This window comes from Cuculus canorus, chromosome 2 (assembly GCF_017976375.1).
Source record: "Cuculus canorus isolate bCucCan1 chromosome 2, bCucCan1.pri, whole genome shotgun sequence".
Taxonomy (NCBI): Eukaryota; Metazoa; Chordata; class Aves; order Cuculiformes; family Cuculidae; genus Cuculus; species Cuculus canorus.
The window spans coordinates 5,837,140-5,854,785 of record NC_071402.1 but is presented as its reverse complement, the minus strand read 5'-3'; the positions used below and the strand labels follow the sequence as shown (position 1 = coordinate 5,854,785).

At 39.6% G+C, this 17,646-nt stretch overlaps 1 protein-coding gene across 3 annotated transcripts in view; it reads right to left on the bottom strand.

Annotated features, from left to right (window-relative positions):
- The window catches only part of AGO2 (argonaute RISC catalytic component 2), a 72,481-nt gene that overhangs the window by 13,856 nt on the left and 40,979 nt on the right, over nucleotides 1-17,646 (bottom strand). For all 3 annotated transcript variants that reach the window (XM_054057954.1, XM_054057955.1, XM_054057956.1), the window contains 11 exons: nucleotides 17,439-17,586; nucleotides 17,124-17,243; nucleotides 16,642-16,764; nucleotides 14,722-14,855; nucleotides 10,260-10,444; nucleotides 8,218-8,377; nucleotides 5,795-5,885; nucleotides 4,429-4,623; nucleotides 3,111-3,245; nucleotides 1,104-1,205; nucleotides 143-342 (listed from right to left, as the gene is read on the bottom strand). In XM_054057954.1, coding sequence (XP_053913929.1) covers nucleotides 143-342; nucleotides 1,104-1,205; nucleotides 3,111-3,245; nucleotides 4,429-4,623; nucleotides 5,795-5,885; nucleotides 8,218-8,377; nucleotides 10,260-10,444; nucleotides 14,722-14,855; nucleotides 16,642-16,764; nucleotides 17,124-17,243; nucleotides 17,439-17,586 — 1,593 coding nt within the window. The remainder of the gene's footprint in view (nucleotides 1-142; nucleotides 343-1,103; nucleotides 1,206-3,110; nucleotides 3,246-4,428; nucleotides 4,624-5,794; nucleotides 5,886-8,217; nucleotides 8,378-10,259; nucleotides 10,445-14,721; nucleotides 14,856-16,641; nucleotides 16,765-17,123; nucleotides 17,244-17,438; nucleotides 17,587-17,646) is intronic.

Genomic DNA, 17,646 nt, shown 5'->3' with positions numbered 1-17,646 from the left:
TTTTCCACAATCTAATTCAGTGGTAAGGCTAAATTTACCCTCCAGATGCTAACGGCGGACACCACTGACCCCAGAACTAACAAGCCCATTTCTTTCTTGCTTGCTTTCAGATTCTGTAATAATTCAAAACGATGTAACTCACCTGTCGTGTTCTTTATCCACCAGATGATACCTGGCTCTGAAGGCAACCAGGTGTGCGTAATATGCTGGTGCAGGGATGGAAACAGAACGAGTACAGCGTACATACGTATGACACAGCTGGTAGGTAAGAATCTGCAGCTCATCTGAAGAGAAACGATTGTCATCCCAGAGGACATGGTAATGAGAAGGTCTGCTTGTTCCCTGAAGGCAGATCACACAGGACGTCAGCATTTCAAAGAGATGCATTCAAGCATCTCTTTAAATTTCCACCTCTGCAGGTGAACTGCAGCATAACCGTCCGCTTCCTCTAACATCACGTGAGCAATTCTACATCCTCCAACAAATTCTTCCTTTAAAAAGGCAAACAACCTCCCCCTTCGCTCCCCATGGAACTAATCTCTCTGCATTTTTGGATAGGATTGTGGTTTCTAGAATTTAATCCCTTTTACTGAAATTAAAAGTGCATTAAAAAATGCAGTTTCATCTTGTGAAACTTAAATCTGACAAAAAACATCATATAAAGCAGCTTTAGGCAAAACATTAATCGCCGGCAGCAATCTAACTTGTGCCCCTAATGAATACACCTTGTAAGACAATATCAAATGACAACTTTCAGTACTGCTGTTGATTAATTACTTCTGACTCACAAGAAGAAATCACAAGAAATTGTGGAACTGCAATGGTGCTATTGAAGTGTATTCGCTTTTTCCCAGGAACTGGATGCACATGTCAAGAGAATTTAATGCAAGAGGCAGCTCTGTAACATCATCAAATACCCTGCTACTATTCAAAGCAGCACACAGACAGGAGAAAAGGCCAATAAATTAAATGTATTTATTTAAATTAAAGTTAATTTATTATTAATATAATTTAATCAATATAATTTAATTAATCATTTAGAACGCAGTAAATACCAGCCAGTGTTATCTCTGAGAGTTACCATTACACACAAAATGCTGTACCTGAATACCAGCGTGACTACACAGGTAGAAGTCAAACTCTGATGGATGGGTGATTTTTGTGTCCACTGTGGTACCAGCTGGAATGTTCCCACTTTTTCCAACCTGCATGAACAGACAATGCAAACAGAGTAAGGCGCACACAAAGCTTTTTCTTTTCAGCTGTATAAGGGTAAAACACAAGAAGAAAAAAAATCTGTGGAGAACAACAAAGATCTCTAAAAAGCAGAAAGTCAAGAAAGAATGAGCAAAACTGAAATTTTGTTCAACTGAAAATGTGGAGTGTCTCTGCTACCGTGGAAAAGAAAAAGGCGAACTGCAAAGTTACCCAATCTTTTTTGATTAATGTGAAAAGTATTTCCTACAACTGATTTGTCAAATTCTTTTCCCCTCCCCATTCCAGAACAGGCTATTCCTCTGTAATTTTTCCTGTTTATATCTGAAAGAGGACAATCCATTGTTGTAAGACAGGCCCCTCATTACCTCAAAAATGCTTTACATCAAAGCAGAACTTAAAAACACTCTTTACTTTAACAACAAAATTGACATAGCATGTTATCACTATAAACCCCATCTTCATGTCAGCACTATAAATTATTAATTATTGCCTTAAAGCCCAGTAGGCTTCAGCTGCTCACAGAGAGAAACCTGACAGAAGGAAAATTAACGTGAAAACCCTATCTGTAAAGACAGGTTTGGCATCAGGAAATCTTCATTTACTGCACATTTACAGTCTCCTCTCCACCCATAAAGGTGCAACTGAATTGTATCTAGGTGAAGTACATGTAGAAATGGGATACTCTTGAAACACTCATAAAACAATTCAAGATGTTCTTTACTACAAAAAACATGTTGAGACACTTGATATGCCCAAAGTGAACTGGATGTGTCAAAGACACTGGACACCTGAGATAGCTTAAATGTAACATTAATGGAACAGAAAGTATTCTTGAAGTGTAGAGTTAACCTTACCTAACAATTTCAGCATCTACATCTCAGCTGGTAACCAAAGAGTCACACTATAGCCACTGGCAACCAAACCAGTGAAGTCAATGGCACTAGAATCCACATTAAACAGATCTCCATTTACAACGCTGTGCCTCAGGTAACTGTTCCAGACGTAGACATGTACATTATAAACCCTATGCTACTCAGATCAATCTCAACCCTGAGGATCTTGAGACAGTAATAAAACCGAAAAGAAACTTTGATGAACTTCAAAAAGGATGAGCGGACTTGCTGAAAGGCACAATCTGCTGAGGTTTTGTAACAGCTTCTTGCCAGTTTGTTACATAGAATCATAAATTCACAGAATAGTTTGGGTTGGAAGGGACCTTAGAGATCATCCAGTTCCAAATCCCCCTCCATGCACAGGGACACCTCTCACTGGACCAGGCTGTCCAAGGTCCCATCCTATCTGGCCTTGAACACTTCCAGGGATGGGGCAGCCACAACTTTCCTGGGCAGTCTGTGCCAGTGCCTCACCACCCCCACCGTGAAGAAATTCTTCCTTATGTTTAGTCTAAATCTGCCCCTCTCCAGTTTATACCCATTGCCCCTCGTCCTATCACTGCAAGACTTTGTAAACAGTCCCTCCCCAGCTTTCCTGTAGCTCCCTTCAGGTACTGGAAGGTCACTATAAGTTCTCCTCGAAGCCTTCTCTTCTCGAGGCTTAACCCCAACTCTCTCAGCCTGTTCTTGTACGGAAAATGCTCCAGCCCTCTGATCATCTTTGTAGCCCTCCTCTGGACCTGTTCCAACACCTCCATATCCTTCTTTCATTGAGGATTCCAGAACTGGACACAATACTCCAGATGAGATCTCACAAGAGAGGAATTGAAGGGCAGAATCACCTCCCTCAACCACAGGACAGAAAATAAAGGTTTTCCTTTCCAGGCAGAAAGATCTCACTGTCTCATGCAGTGCTTCAAACAGGTCTCCTGCTGCTTAAATAAGTAATAGGTAACTCAGATGCCTGCTAGATACTTGCCGGTCACAATGCGAACATACCCGTTCATTTTTGTCTGTACAGAAGAGTCTGGTGTGATGCCTTTTCTGCACAACAATAAACGTGATTCCAGGCTGGTAATCTTTTTCTAATTTAATGCATGCTTCTCTGATAGCCAGCAATTCATGATGGAGAACCTGAATCATAAACATAAAGACGTGCGATAAATATGAACGACAGTTACCTTACAGCTTAGTCTTATTTATCTATTGATCGCTCCTATTACATGTCCCCTCTTGCATTGTCACATGGAGTTATGAGATGTCAAAACATGCAGGATTAAACCTTAATTTAAACCTTAATTTCTTCACTTAATGAGAACAAATCAGATAACTGAATCCATAAGCCAGGTGAGGGCTGTTCCATATTTGTTCAACTCCAAGCACGAGGCTTGGACTAATAAGCTGTAAATCAAGGATTTTTTAACTGCCAAATACAAGCATTTAATTAGGCTGTTGAATATACAACAATCTAATTATTTTCAGACCAGTATAAGGAAAGAAATCCAGAACTGTTCAACTGCATCCTCCTTACCAGCTTCATGAACTCTTAAGCAGGACTACAGGCATCAATAAAAACTGAGACAGATGGAAGTGCAATAAAACAAAAAGCAATGATTTGGGATTTGGTTTAATTATAAATAAAACCTTCACTGAAAAACAGTGATAAATGGGAAAAAGATATCAAAAGTTCATACAAATACTAGTTTTATTTCAAGTTTACTAAGGAACCTTTAGTCACTTCCCCATGGATATTGAGAAGCCGCCTCCATTCTTTGTCTTTTAATTTATATATAAAAAGAAAGGAGAACTTATGTAAATATAAAATTATATATTTTATAACAGTTACAGAATTTATATTCTATTTATAAATATTACAATATTATGTATTTTATAAAATACAATACTTGTAAGCAAACAAAATAAATACAAGAAAGCATCTGTAGAATTTTATTGGGAATGAATGAAAAGCAATAGTGTGAAAAAACAGTATTTATTATTCCTAGTGAAAAAAACAGGAAAATTTGCTTACACTTTTGTTTTCCTTAATTGTGTGACTTCTATGAGATACAGTTTGACTAACATCTTGAATAGGTCACATATGTTGAACGTAAAACTTGAATGCTAAAACTATAATTTATCAATTTGCAAAGGGGAAAAGCATCAAAAAAAGGTTCATGAAAAATATGAGAACACTTTCCCTGCTCTGTTTGGTTTGAACCCAACAGATTTGTTGAGGGCATACTTCTTTTCATAACTCCAACAACAAAAAATTACATTACTACCAGAAAACTACATAATCAGACTCTCAAAAACTCACCTGTTGAAACTGCCCCTCCGAAACACCATCTCTGTAGAAGATTATTCGAGTCGGTTTAAATCTGGTTGATTTGTAGAACTGAATAAGCAACTCCCTGACCATGGCAGCCAAATCCTGGATGATTTCTTGGCGGTGCTGCTGGACCCGAACCGTGGCACAGTATCGATTGGGATGAGCATCCATGCTGCCTACAACCTGTTCAAAAAATACTTAGTGTCAAACCAAATTGAAAAGGACTTTAATAAGGTATTTCATAAAAATAAATGCGATATTTTTTAAACAGTGTCTTGCAAACGAAGGGGTCGATCGAGCAAAGATATAGTCAGAATCATAACGTGCTTGGAAAGAGCTTTGAGGTTGCTCTACCTGTGATAACACGCTCCGTCAAAACAAAAAACTTCTTGTCATTCTAAAAGGCTAATTTTCCATTTGCAGCTCCTTGCAGGTAAAAATGCAGTCATAATTTGGAGCACTGACACGATGACTCCATTGATTTAGTTCAGACTGCAGCAAAGAAACTGCAACTCCTGGAGACCAAGATGCCTTCCTAGGACACTGTGAATGAATCCGTAACACTGAAACGGTGAGGAATCACAGAACTTCCCACACCAAACAGACCCTGTTCGCCAAGCAAAGGGAATTTTCTGTTTATGAGGCCTCAGAATTCTCACATTGTAAAAATGGCGTGGGACTTAAAAAACAAACAAATCCAAATTCCTGATGTCAAAAATCACAACTAAGCAAATCTCCATCTGGCTTTCCCTGGACACATGCATTTAACTGCTTATAACAAGTCTTTGTTTGGTATTTTAGCCTCAGTGCTAAGCCTAAGATGAATGCTGCGTATTCTGACATGAAAGTTCTTTGTTATTACAAAGCCAGAGCAGTCACTAGCGGTGTTTGACACTATTCAAGTCAAAAACCTTCCCCTGTATTTAAGGAGCATATTTTCAAGGGATTACTGCATAATTTGCATTGTGAGGAAGCTTGAGCCCCCAAACGCCACAACTGAGACAGCCTAGCTCCCTATTAGCAATGGATAAATTCGTAGCATATTTAACTGCTGAAAAAACAGATTTAAACATGCATGAGCTTATTACACATTGCCGATAAATACCAGCTAAAAGAAAAGCTCCCCTGTGTATTAGCATCTCGAGCATTTTACAAGCTAATACATACTTTTAAGCAATTAGTATCAGAGCAAGCTCTCCAAAGTTTCATTAGAATCCTGCAGAAAAATCATTTACACAGCTATAATTAGGCCATCAGAAGAAACGGGCCACAAAAGAACTAAAAGCAATAAAATGCATTAGAGCTGAGCAGCAGGAGAGAGCAGAGGTTAAAGATCATTACACAATTTACTCACGGCAGCGATGGAAGGCTTTTTTCCATCTCCAGCTGGTGGATGAGTTACATCTGCACCAAGGAATATGACAGGCTGTTGAAATACTGGCGGTCTGATAAAGAGAAAGCAAATTTGTAAAAGCAGCAAGGCTTACGCTTAATAAGCACATTTTAACTCGAGCAAACAGCATTCTGTACCCCTGCAGTGAATTAGTCAACGATTTGCACTTGGTCAGAGCTACTCACGGGTACTGTGACAGTAATTAGAAGTCCTGCTTAGAGTTCTCATTCCTAACACTTAGGCACCTTTTTAAAGCACAGCTAATTGCTACTTTTCATTAAAAATTAATTTTTAAAAATCCATTTTTAACTTGGAGAACTGCAGCCATAGAAAAGGATAAAAGTCAATTCTTTAGCCTCAACTAGCATCTGGCCAAACTAAAGGACTGTGCTACGATTTTGTTTCTGAACCAAAAAAAACCCCAGTGCTGGTAAAGAAGTACAAAAACTGTGGCTATCATAGGTATTATTTTAAAAGTAAGGGTTTTTTTAAGCTATGCTTCAGAGTTTTAATCAAACCTTTAAGTTAAAATATTAATCCACTGCATCAAGAGCAGAACATCAAAACACTACATGGAAGTTTTAGGCTTTAACGCTGTTGCTCCATAAAACAAATTTAAACAGAATATTCTAGGCCACAAGAATATTTTCATGTGTGGAGGAATGGTTATGTAGAGATGGGTTCTGCTGTTTACAGACCTTCTCTAAAAAACAATTTGAAGGTAATTATAACAATGTAACTTATAATGCAACTATACAAATAAAAAGCTGTTCTATTCCCATCCCTCAACCAACAGTTAATCGTAAGAGTTATGTTTTAAATACCCCAAACCTGAGCTTTTATGCAATGTTCAAATGTTGTGTGTCGGTGTGCCATGTTGTCTTTTCCCCTTTATTTAACTCCATTTTCACAAATCCAGAGTTTAGCAGAGACTTTAAGTTTATGAATCCAGCATAAAACTACTTATGGCGCGTGTTCTGTTTCCACAGCAGTATCTTTAAGTGCTTTTTCAAATCCAACAAAAAATCCAACAAACACCCCACTGTGCCTTTTTCACACTCATGCTCTGTGACACAGCGATATTTACTTGCTTTAATAGGAGTCTCCAACATGCACGTTACCCAGGCTGAGTGTATTCAGTTCAGTAAACAGAATTTAACAAGATACACAAAATATATAACCCTTCTGATAACACGTTCTTTTTTTTCTCCTCCCTAAGCACTTGTTGTTAGATTATTTTTCAGCAGCTGCCTTCTGAGTAGCCTAAACACGGTGTGAAAATTTGCTTATCAGTGCAAAACAGAATGTTGACTTCTCTGAAGCAGGCTCCCAAGAACGATGTAGCAGGTTGTTCCCCGAGCTCTCTCTACAACTTGAAATGCAATGATTGTAAAAATGCCATCTTTATACTGACATATAAACCTAGTTGTTTGTTTTGATTACAGTCACTTTATATCCCTTTGTATCTCTAGCCTACTCCACCCTGCACATTTAAGTCAAGGTATACGGCTCATTCTTCCATCAGGATGTCTTTTCACTGATTTTCCAATAAAATCGATGAAAAGTTTGATTTCAAGAATCATAGAGTCATTAAGGCTGGAAAAGAACTCTAAGATCATCAAGTCCAACCACCAGACCAACACCACCGTGTCTACTAAACTATGTCCTACCAACAGAATATTTGTTTTAAGATGGTACACAAAGCAAATATCATCTTTAACAGCAGGGTCTCTCCTTTTTTTACAAATAATAAAGTATTTATTTCCCTTCTGCTCAACAACACGCAGGACTTCAGTGATGTGTCACATAAATAACTCCATACATCAACGTAACTCCACAGAATATGTTCACAATAGAACCAAAACTTATAAATTTAATACTAATAAAAAATCGCAAGGTAAACTGAACCTGGAAATCAATTAAGAGTTTCCTGCTCCCAGCTTTTGTTTTTTTTTAGACGTCTATGTAATTTAAGACACACAACAAAATCAAGAATCTTGAACACAACAAACTATAAAGGAAAAGGCACTGCTATTCAAGATGCTCCCTGTTTGTTTCTGAAAAATGAAGGCAAATAAAATATTGCATTTTTTCATTCAAATGAAAGTTGTGTAACTCAATGGTCAGTTTGCAATCATGAAATTGTTGAATGGATTGAGTTGGAAGAGGCCTTAAAGACCATCCAGGTTTTTTATTATAAACTTCAAGTATTCCTCTGCAGTGTTTGCAACCTGACTTTTGCAGGCCTATAAGAAGCCAAAAGATAGTTTGACTAAGTGTAACTTAAGCTACAGTGCTATGATTACAGATAAAAGCACCCAGTTATCTTCTTATGATGCATGTTCTCTTTACAATACCGTCTTACCCTTTGAAAGATGGCTTACCTGCCCTGTGGCAGTAAAATGTTATTTACACCTCCTAATTTGACATTTATTTTTAAGCAAAGGTTAGATAGAGTTTGTGGTGTTGTTCTTTGCACGTTTTTCATCTGAACGCATTGCGTAGCCATTCCCAGCACAGTATCACCAACACGCTTCACCTCCGCTGCAAAACAAAGTAAGCACAAAAATATAGTTGCATACTGCAAATCAAACAATGTAGGGAACATTAATTTAGTGACAATTACCTAATCCTAGATTTTTAGCAAAGGTCATTTAAGCTTAAAAGAAACAAGAAGAAAATGAACCCCTAAACCTAACCCCAGCCTCTAGCAAACTTCCTCCCAGCTCTATACAGCTCCACTTGCCAACAGCGCAGGAACTGGGTCCTAAATATAATTAAAGGCACAGCTGTCTTATTTTAATTAAGAATGCTTTAAGTTACACTAATTGTAATTTTAGAATTATAGCGGTTTATCGTCACCATGGAAGAACTTCCGGACAATGAAGTAGGCAATGTGGATAATATTTGGAGGGTAAGCACTTGTTTCGTTATTAAACACTGGACTAGAAACGCAAACTTAATAGTAACATGCTGAGTAACATTCAGCCAACCAGTTTATCAGTTCATCACTGTAAGTTTATCACTTGTATAAAAAGTGGCCAATTTAGCACAGGATGGCCCATAAAAACTCCAAAGTCTCATTAAGAACTGCCCTATTCAAAAGGTTAAAACAAATCCTACTGTTAACAAAAAAATAGAGACTTTAAGCCTTTAAGACAGCTATACTCTTGTGCTCAGGGAAAGAAGAAATTTAGGCTCCAAAAGAGGCTCAGAGAAGAAGCAACTCCCCTTTTGGCATCAGGAGCGGGAAAGAGGCTGTTTTGAGGAGAAAAGACAAGACAATGGATATAGGAAATGCAAGAGTATGGAAGAGTGCAGGGAGAAAACAGAGAATGATGACTACAGGGGCAGAAAGAACTATAATTAAAGATAATGACAAAGAAAGCAGATGAGAGTGGTACCACATCCTCTCAGTGGTTGTGTCCCCTTTTAATGCCGAGGAGGAAAAGTGAAAATGTCATTTTGCACAGAATTTTTATTGAATAAATTAGAGACGAGTCATTTCTTTTGCAAGGCTGAAATAAAGGGGAGGGAAGGTACTATTTCATCAAGATTCCCTTCTTATTCTCTCTTTCTATTTTATATGAGATAATCTTGAGAAAAGAAAGGAAATTATTTTCTGTTCTTTTGAGCTGGTGAAGGATGGGATTAAACAAATCTGCAGCTATGGGAGGAAAACAGCGGATGGTGCTGCAATTAGGCAAGGTAAGTGAAAAAAGGAGGAAGGTAAGACAGAAAACCAAGCAGTCTTGCTTATAGGAAGAGCTAGCTAAAACCAAAACGCATAGTTTATCTAAAACATAAGAAAACCTGTGTGTATGTGCTATGTAAAATGCACTGATTATAAATCTGATCCAAAAGTCAGTCTAAGCTCCTGAGTTTTCACACTCCATGCATCTGTGTTCTTGCAACCCAAGAGTTAAAAACTAGAAAGAATAGGAAAAATCGATTAGCAGAAATCTCCTTTGCTCAACATTTTTGCCAAAGGCTGAGGACAGAGAGTAAGCAAAGATGTCCTAAAAGCTACATAGTTCTTGAGGTCATTACTTCTTCAATTCCTTGGAATATTCAGCCCACAAATTATAGTAAGTATATTTTAATCCACTGCATATTGATACCACCAGTTTCACAAAAGGCTGTGGTTCAGTTTTCTCGCTAAGAAACTGCATCTAAAATGCAACCAACAGGAGGAATGCAGAAAAGCAAATTAAAAGCATAGACAAAAAATAAAGAAAAGAATTAAAGTCTTAATAGAAAACATCATGGAGTATATGAAGAAAAATAAAATTAATTTATAGCCCATTCCCTAAACGTAATTCATATAATTAAACCAGAATTAAATCTCTTTGATTCAGACAGTTCGTATAAAATACGTGAACTAGAGACAGAAACACACACACGCTTATGGTTTGCATTTACTGACCATAGACTGGTGTTTTTCCTGGCAGAATTACAACCACAAGCTGCAGCCCTGTGTAAGTGTTCTTGAGGTGTCTGAACATGGGCTCCACACTGTCAGCTCCCTGCGCGTATTTACAGAAACACGGCTGCCCCTGGATTGGCATTCCTGCATCTCTGGAAATCTTCCTCAGTTGTTCTGTAAAGGACCTAAAGGATGTAAATAAATACATTAGATTCTCAGGTGGCAAAACCCATCTTGAGTTTTGTTCTTATTTTTTAATGGAACAATCCCGTTAAACTCGCAGAGTTATGCTGTCCAAAAATCTGGGAATTTACCCCAAGTGCATCTTCAATTGATCGTGCCCAGGTAGTAACTGAAAGACAGGAGAAGAGGAGGAAATACATTGTCTAAGTAACACCATTACCAAAACCTTTTATTTCCAAAGCAAATTCCGCCTCATTTGATCTTTCTACAGGAGACAGAAGGCAAGCTCATTTTTGCAAACACACATCAATGGCGTTATTTTGGATAACCTGCTCTGCCTGCGTGGTGGTATCACTACAGAAGCAGCTGGAGTTCCTTCTTTCTCTTGGTTAGGAAAACAATCAACAGAAGTTAACAGCAATTAATTAGGTCTCAGCAAATGGATCTAACATCAATAATAAGATTGCACAAGAAAACCTTGATAGATATGAGAGAAAAGGTGTATCCTGGAGGTGAAGACAAACCTTCTCCGAGGATGGTGCAGATATGTTAACCCTTTGATGGAACTGGTCAGAAACTGAGACAAACTAATCTTGTCAGAGGGTTTTATGAGTGAATATAGCTTCTGGCCCCCTGCTAGCAGGGTTCCTGCGTTAAAAGCCTGACTCTTGTTGAAATGGTAGTTTGGCTATCTTTCTTTCTGAAGGGACACCAAGAAGACACTGTTCCTGTTGAAAGCACAATCTCATATGAGGACAGGCTGAGAGAGTTGGGATTGTTCAGTCCAGAGAAGCCTGGAGGGAGACCCTACAGCAGCCTTCCAGTACTTAAAGGGGGCTAAAGGAAAGCTGGGGAGGGGCTCTTTATCAGGAGTACAGTGATAGGACAAGGGGTAACAGTTTTAAGCTGAAAGAGGGGAGATTTAGATTAGATAGTAGGAGTAAGTTTTTGTCTGTGAGGGTGGTGAGGCACCGGCACAGGATGCTCTGGGAAGTTTGGATGCCCCACCCCTCGAGGTGTTCAAGGCCAGAGGCTTTGAGCAACCTGATCCAGTGGAAGGTGTTCTTGGCAATGGAACTGGATGATCTTTAAGGTCCCTTCCAACCCAAACCATTCTAAGATTCTATGAATCAAAAGCACTTCAGTGTAGGAGTCTAACCCTCTTTAAAGTATACCCAGTCTGGAAAGCATCTTAAAGTCATGGCTTCTCTGTGACAGATGCCTGCAGTCAATGGCACATGAGTAGTCTGTAAGTCCTATCCCCAAAAAATGAAGGCAAGACCAGCAAGTAGTGAGCTGTCACAGTGCAGACCTGTAAAGTGGAGTACTTGGTGCTGACGGAGCAACATCCACACTACAGGTGTTTCTGGGATTTTTTGTCACAGCAGCTGTAGTCTGGTGTGGTGGGCTGAATGTCCATTACTGGTCAATGCACATCCTCTAGTCCAGTTTTATCCAAAAAAAAACCCTACAGCGCACACTCAGACTGTTCCTTGATGCAGAACATAGTATGGCAACTGGTGACCGTCAGGAGCATCACTTAAATATGCACTCCAGATCCAAACTGAAACACTAGTGCAGACACACCCAGAGGTGTCTTGCTCTGGCACTTGGCTTAACAAGCAGCACAGTAAACATGTGATCCCACGTAGCAAAGCTTAACTGGCATCAACACTGACAAAGCCCCTTTTATTATTTCGGAGTAGATGTCTCCATAGGTGTCTAAGAGAGTTGTTCATCTTCACCAAAGAGTGCCAGACAATACAGTCTTACCCACCGAGAGCGTGTGAAGATTTAGTTTCTTCCAAACCCATCATTAACTTTCATGAATCATAAGAGTCTCTGAGTGAGAGACTTGCATCTTGCATCTTCTTGCAGAACACAGGCACATTAATTGTTCTCCCTGGCCAAACGGGCACTCACTGAGCCAGTGGCAAAATACACAATCTAAAACATGAGTTTTGAGCCTTCACAAGTCCACCAGTAAGCATAGTGTCTAAGAGAAAAGGTTCTCTCCCTGTTCCTGAGAGGTAAAAGCAGGGTCATTTTGAAGACTTTTAGGGATTTTGAAGGTGTTCAACTGATCTACAGTATCCAAGTTCCAACTTGCTCAACAAGATGTAACAAGAGGCAACAAGATGCAACTGGATGCAGCCATATTCCCAGTATGAATCACATAATGGTTTAGATTGGAAGGGACTTTAATGATCACCCAGTTCCAACCCCCCTGCCATAGGGGGCAGGGACACCTCCCACCAGACCAGGCTGCTCAAGGCCCCAGTATGATGGAATGTCCTTTCACAGTAAGGACAAACTCAGTCTAAGACATCAAATAATTTTATTTTGGCTCATTATGTTGAAGAATTCTGCCCGTCTCTCAAAACAGATAAACTTCTACACAGCATTTCCACTAGAAGCAAAAGTGTGGAAGAGAAAATTCTCTGACAGATTAGCTGCTGCAATGCACCTGAAGAGAATAAACTCCTAGTCTTCCACAATAGGAAGAAAAGTAAAAGATTTCCACCATTTGCTCACTGTATGTTATGAAAAAATTCCCAAGCTGTTTGGCAAATCACATCAAGGAACATTGTTATGGCAATACTGTTGTTACAGATAATCACTGTCTTGCATTCACCTCACCAAGAGCAGGTGAGTCACCTGCTGGGGCAGCTCTGAGAGCTGCACTTGCCCATGCACGAAGGGAAAGAAACTGCGTGCAAAAGAAGGAATGAGACAATCCATCTATGCAGGCACGCACAATTTCCCTGGTCTAGGAATGGTAGAAGTCACTTTTAACAGCAGTCTTTCAACCATCATGTTTCATCCAAAGAGAGAGAAACTAAGTTTCAGTTTAATTCAAATGTTCAAAGCCAACGAAACACTTAACTGGTCCAACTCTTCTTGCACATACAGCAATTGGCACATTATGCTACCTTTAGAAGAAAGAAAATGTTTAGACTTCATAGAATCATAGAACATTATGGGTTGGAAGGGACCTTAAAGATCCCTCAAGTCCAATGCCCCCTGCCATGGACAGGGACACCTCCCACCAGACCAGACTGCCCAAGGCCCCATCCAACCTGGCCTTGAACACTTCCAGGGAGGGGGCATCCACAGCTTCCCCGGACAATCTGTGCCAGTGTTTCACCACCCTCATCATGAAGAATTTCTTCGTAATGTCTAATGTAAATCTTCCCCTTTCCAATTTATAGTCATTCCCGCTTCTCCTATTACTCCACGTGCTTGGAAGAAGTCCTCCCCAGCTTTTCTGTAGCCTCCTTCAGATACTGCAAGGCTGCTATAAGGTCTCCCTGGAGCCTTCTCTTCTCCAGGCTGAACAACCCCAACTCTCTCAGCCTGGCGTCATAGCAGAGGCACTCCAGCCCTCGGATCATCTTCATAGCCCTCCTCTGGACCCGTTCCAACAGTTCCACATCCTTCTTACATTGAGGATTGCAGAACTGGACACAGGACTCTAGATGGGGTCTCATGAGAGAGTAGTAGAGGGGAACAATCACCTCCCTTGCCCTGCTGGCCACGCTTCTTTTGATGCAGCCCAGAACACAGTTCGCCTTCTGTGCTGCAAGCGCACACTGCCAGCTCATGTCAAGCTTCTCATCAACGAGCACCCCCAAGTCCTTCTCTGCAGGACTGCTCTCAATCACATCACTCCCCATGCCCTATTGAAACTGTGGATTTCCTCAACCCTGGTGCACTTGGCCTTGTTGAACCTCATGAGGTTCATGAGACTTCTCCAGCCTGTCCAGGTCCACTGGATGACATCCCAGCCTTCTGGTGTGACAACTGCACCACTGAGCTTGGTGTCATCTGCAAACTTGCTGAGGGTGCAGTCGATCTTGCTGTTGGATCGCTTTTTAAAATTTTCCTTTAAGATAAGTTCTGCACAAATCAATCTATTCCATATAATCAGGAAAAGAAGCTTAGATGACACACTCTAGCTCTCACTCTTGAGAAAAACTTAGTGATAAACACCCTTCATTACATCATTTCAGTCATTTTAAACTCTATCCTAAGGCCTCACTGGTCGGAAACCCGCCATACATTTATTTTGCTAAGTCTGATTTGGAGGATTTCATGATGTAGCATTGACACCATCTTGGCATCATTAAAAACACAGAGACAAAACTTCAAAAGCAGTGTTAAAGATGTATTGCCACACATGAAACAATTTAACAAAATGTATATTCTAAGTAAGTGAAATTATGATATCGACATATATAATAAATAATAAAATCACCATCTGATGAAGCACACTTACTTAAGATGAACTTCAGTGCATTGGCGCTGGGGAGCAAAGCACGCAATCGCCCAAACCTTTATTTCAATTCCAGTGTGAAACTGTTTATTCCTCATGTCCCAGACTCCTTGAACTGGTGTTGCGATTGCTTTATTCTGGAAATAGAAGGAAAGAAACAAAACAAAACCAAAACACTGATGCAAAAATTGATTCATGCTAAACAAAAGTCAGCTATGATTCTGCTTCCCTCCAATTAGCAGGCTATTTATAGTCTTGGGTCTCTCTCTCCACTGTTCAAACATTTATCCTATCTTATAAAGATCGTTCTGTTACTGTAGCCAAGACAGCGTGCTAACCTGGTGAAAAATGAACCTCATAAAGCTCATACTGTTAATTTTAATTGATTGTTTCCTTTGGTGATATAAATCATCAGCAGGCAGAAATTACATATGGACAAGTCAGACAGCTTCATGCTTGCTATGTAATGTCACAAGAACGTACATTGCTACAGAGATTTTACAACTGCTCAGTGAGCTTCCCAAGAGCGACTTAATTTAAGCATTATCAATATTTCACCCATCACTAAGCAGAAGCAAACAGTGGTTCCACATCACTCACACAACTCTAGAACAAACAAGCAGACAAAAGACAATCAGTTACTCAGCTGTGACCTGCGCAACACATTTTTTCATCGATCAAGCAGACATTATTGTGATAGACTATCTAGAGGACATGGGATATAAGTAGACAACTAAAGTAATCCTATTGGTGTTAATTATCTTTAATAAGTGTTAGTATCGAGTAGATATTTTAGACAAGTGACCACTATGTCTGCCTTCTCATTTAGCAGCAACGGCTAAAATCTACAGGAATTTCTCAGGACACACACAAATACGATAATTTATTTTGCCAAGAGTTGTGTCTGCTGGAGGCAAGACCTCTCTGGCTCCGACTTTCCATCACTCATTTGCCATTAAGCTCTTGTTTCCCCTGCTCCCCTGGTGCCAGAAGAGTCCAGCAGAGCACTCTCCCTAACTAGGATCAGGCAAAGACAGCAGGGTTGTCTTATATTGTCAATGAGGCAAGGTTTGAGTTAATCTGACCAGTTTTACCTGGCAAGACACAAAATCTTCTCACATTGTGGGCACATGGACAGTCTGATTTGTGCACAGAGACAGAAGTACCCTCAGCTGGCAATGCATGATCTCAAAAAGATTCATCTGAAGTGTCCACAAATTAATTTACCCTAGCCATCAAGGCCTTCACCTTGCATAAAAACAAGACAAGTTTAATAATGGATAGAAAAATCCTGTTTCTCAAGCTTTATTTTGAAAGACCCTCAGCAGGAAGATTATGTCAGAAAGGTCATTGGAAAAGCCATTGTAAAGAAAAAAACTGTAAGCTCCATCAGGAAGAGATGCCTCTAGAGAAAAACATGCTGACAGAGGTAATAGTGTAAGATAGGTGTCCTAATACAGCTGTTCCACCCTGAACAGTCAATAGCCAAGAAGTAGTTTGGGAAGATTTCAGAGTTCAAGGGAGGCAAAACGGAACAGCAATAACCGAAGTTGTTGCTGTTCTTCTCCATACACACCAATATGAACGACTATTTGCAGGTTTCTTCTTGTAACACACAATGAAACAGAGCATGAAAGAAAAAACCACAGCTTACATACATTTTTCTCTTTAAGTTTATGCAAGTGTATTTTTATCCTAGCCTTACTTTCTGACATAAAGAGATTGAGGAACAGAGCATCATCACACACAACACACCCATTGCATCTACAGTGTTCAAAAAATTATTTAAGTTCTAAACATTACACCTGTGATGATTTTATCCCATTGCACCCAACATCCTTGATTTAAAGCAACCATATCATGGAAGTTATCAAAGATGGCAACTGAAGCTACCGCAGACTGTACAGTATCTGTTTGACGTACCCTGCCTCCATAGAGGATTGAAGGAGGTTGTAGGACTCTACCGGTCACATCTGTCATTTCATCTTTGACCATTATTCCAAATTCACGAACATAGGGATCGGTATTAAAACTCGCACTCCGCATCTGAAATGAAAAGGAATTAAGATATTTCTTGCAGAAAAACAAATTCTTTTTATGAGATGTAAAACCTCTATTTAGGCACAGACCCCTATACATGGGGGATGCCACGCATCCAGAGTTTCTGTTAATTCCACTTGGATACATGGATGCCTCAAAATTTGAAATAAAACACCAAAAAACCCACTTGAAAACCTTCTGTGAAAATTCATTTCTCTCTGGCTAATGGAGAGGGACTTATTAAAACAAGCTCAAAACTTATTAAAACAATAAGATATATGTACTGCATAATCTATTCAGTATCTCCTAATGTCAGGAAGAAAATTAAGGCCATTACTACGCTTCACTCATGTTAGAACACTCACCAATTTGCTAATCTCTTCTTGACGGTCAGGTGCTGATCTGGCAGTCGCTCGAATCATAGTGGAAGTCTGATTGTCTGTGAGTTTCTTTATGCATCTTTGTCCTGCCACTATGTTGCACACCTACAATATTCCCACACAAAGGAAGTTAAAAAACCACAATGCAACTGTTGTTTGGTTTGGTTTTCGTTGCTGCACTACACAATTTTTTCTAAAGATGGCTACTCAAAAACCAGTTTGCCAACATTTGAGCCTTTTTTCCCCACTGACCTCCTTCCCCCATTCCGAGAACAAAGCATCATCCAAAAGTTTACTTGCCTCAAGAGGAAGGTACGTGTGTTTCTGCTCCTGTCCAACTTGTAAACATGGAAGGTGAGGATAGCGTAAAACTAATTTGTGCCTGTCCTTAAAATACTGAGCTACAGTGCATTCAACTGTTTGTCCATTCTCCTGCTGAAGGGGGAATCTATTGGAAAGCAAATATGAAAATAAGCCATTACTTTATGCAGAATACGTTCCCATACTT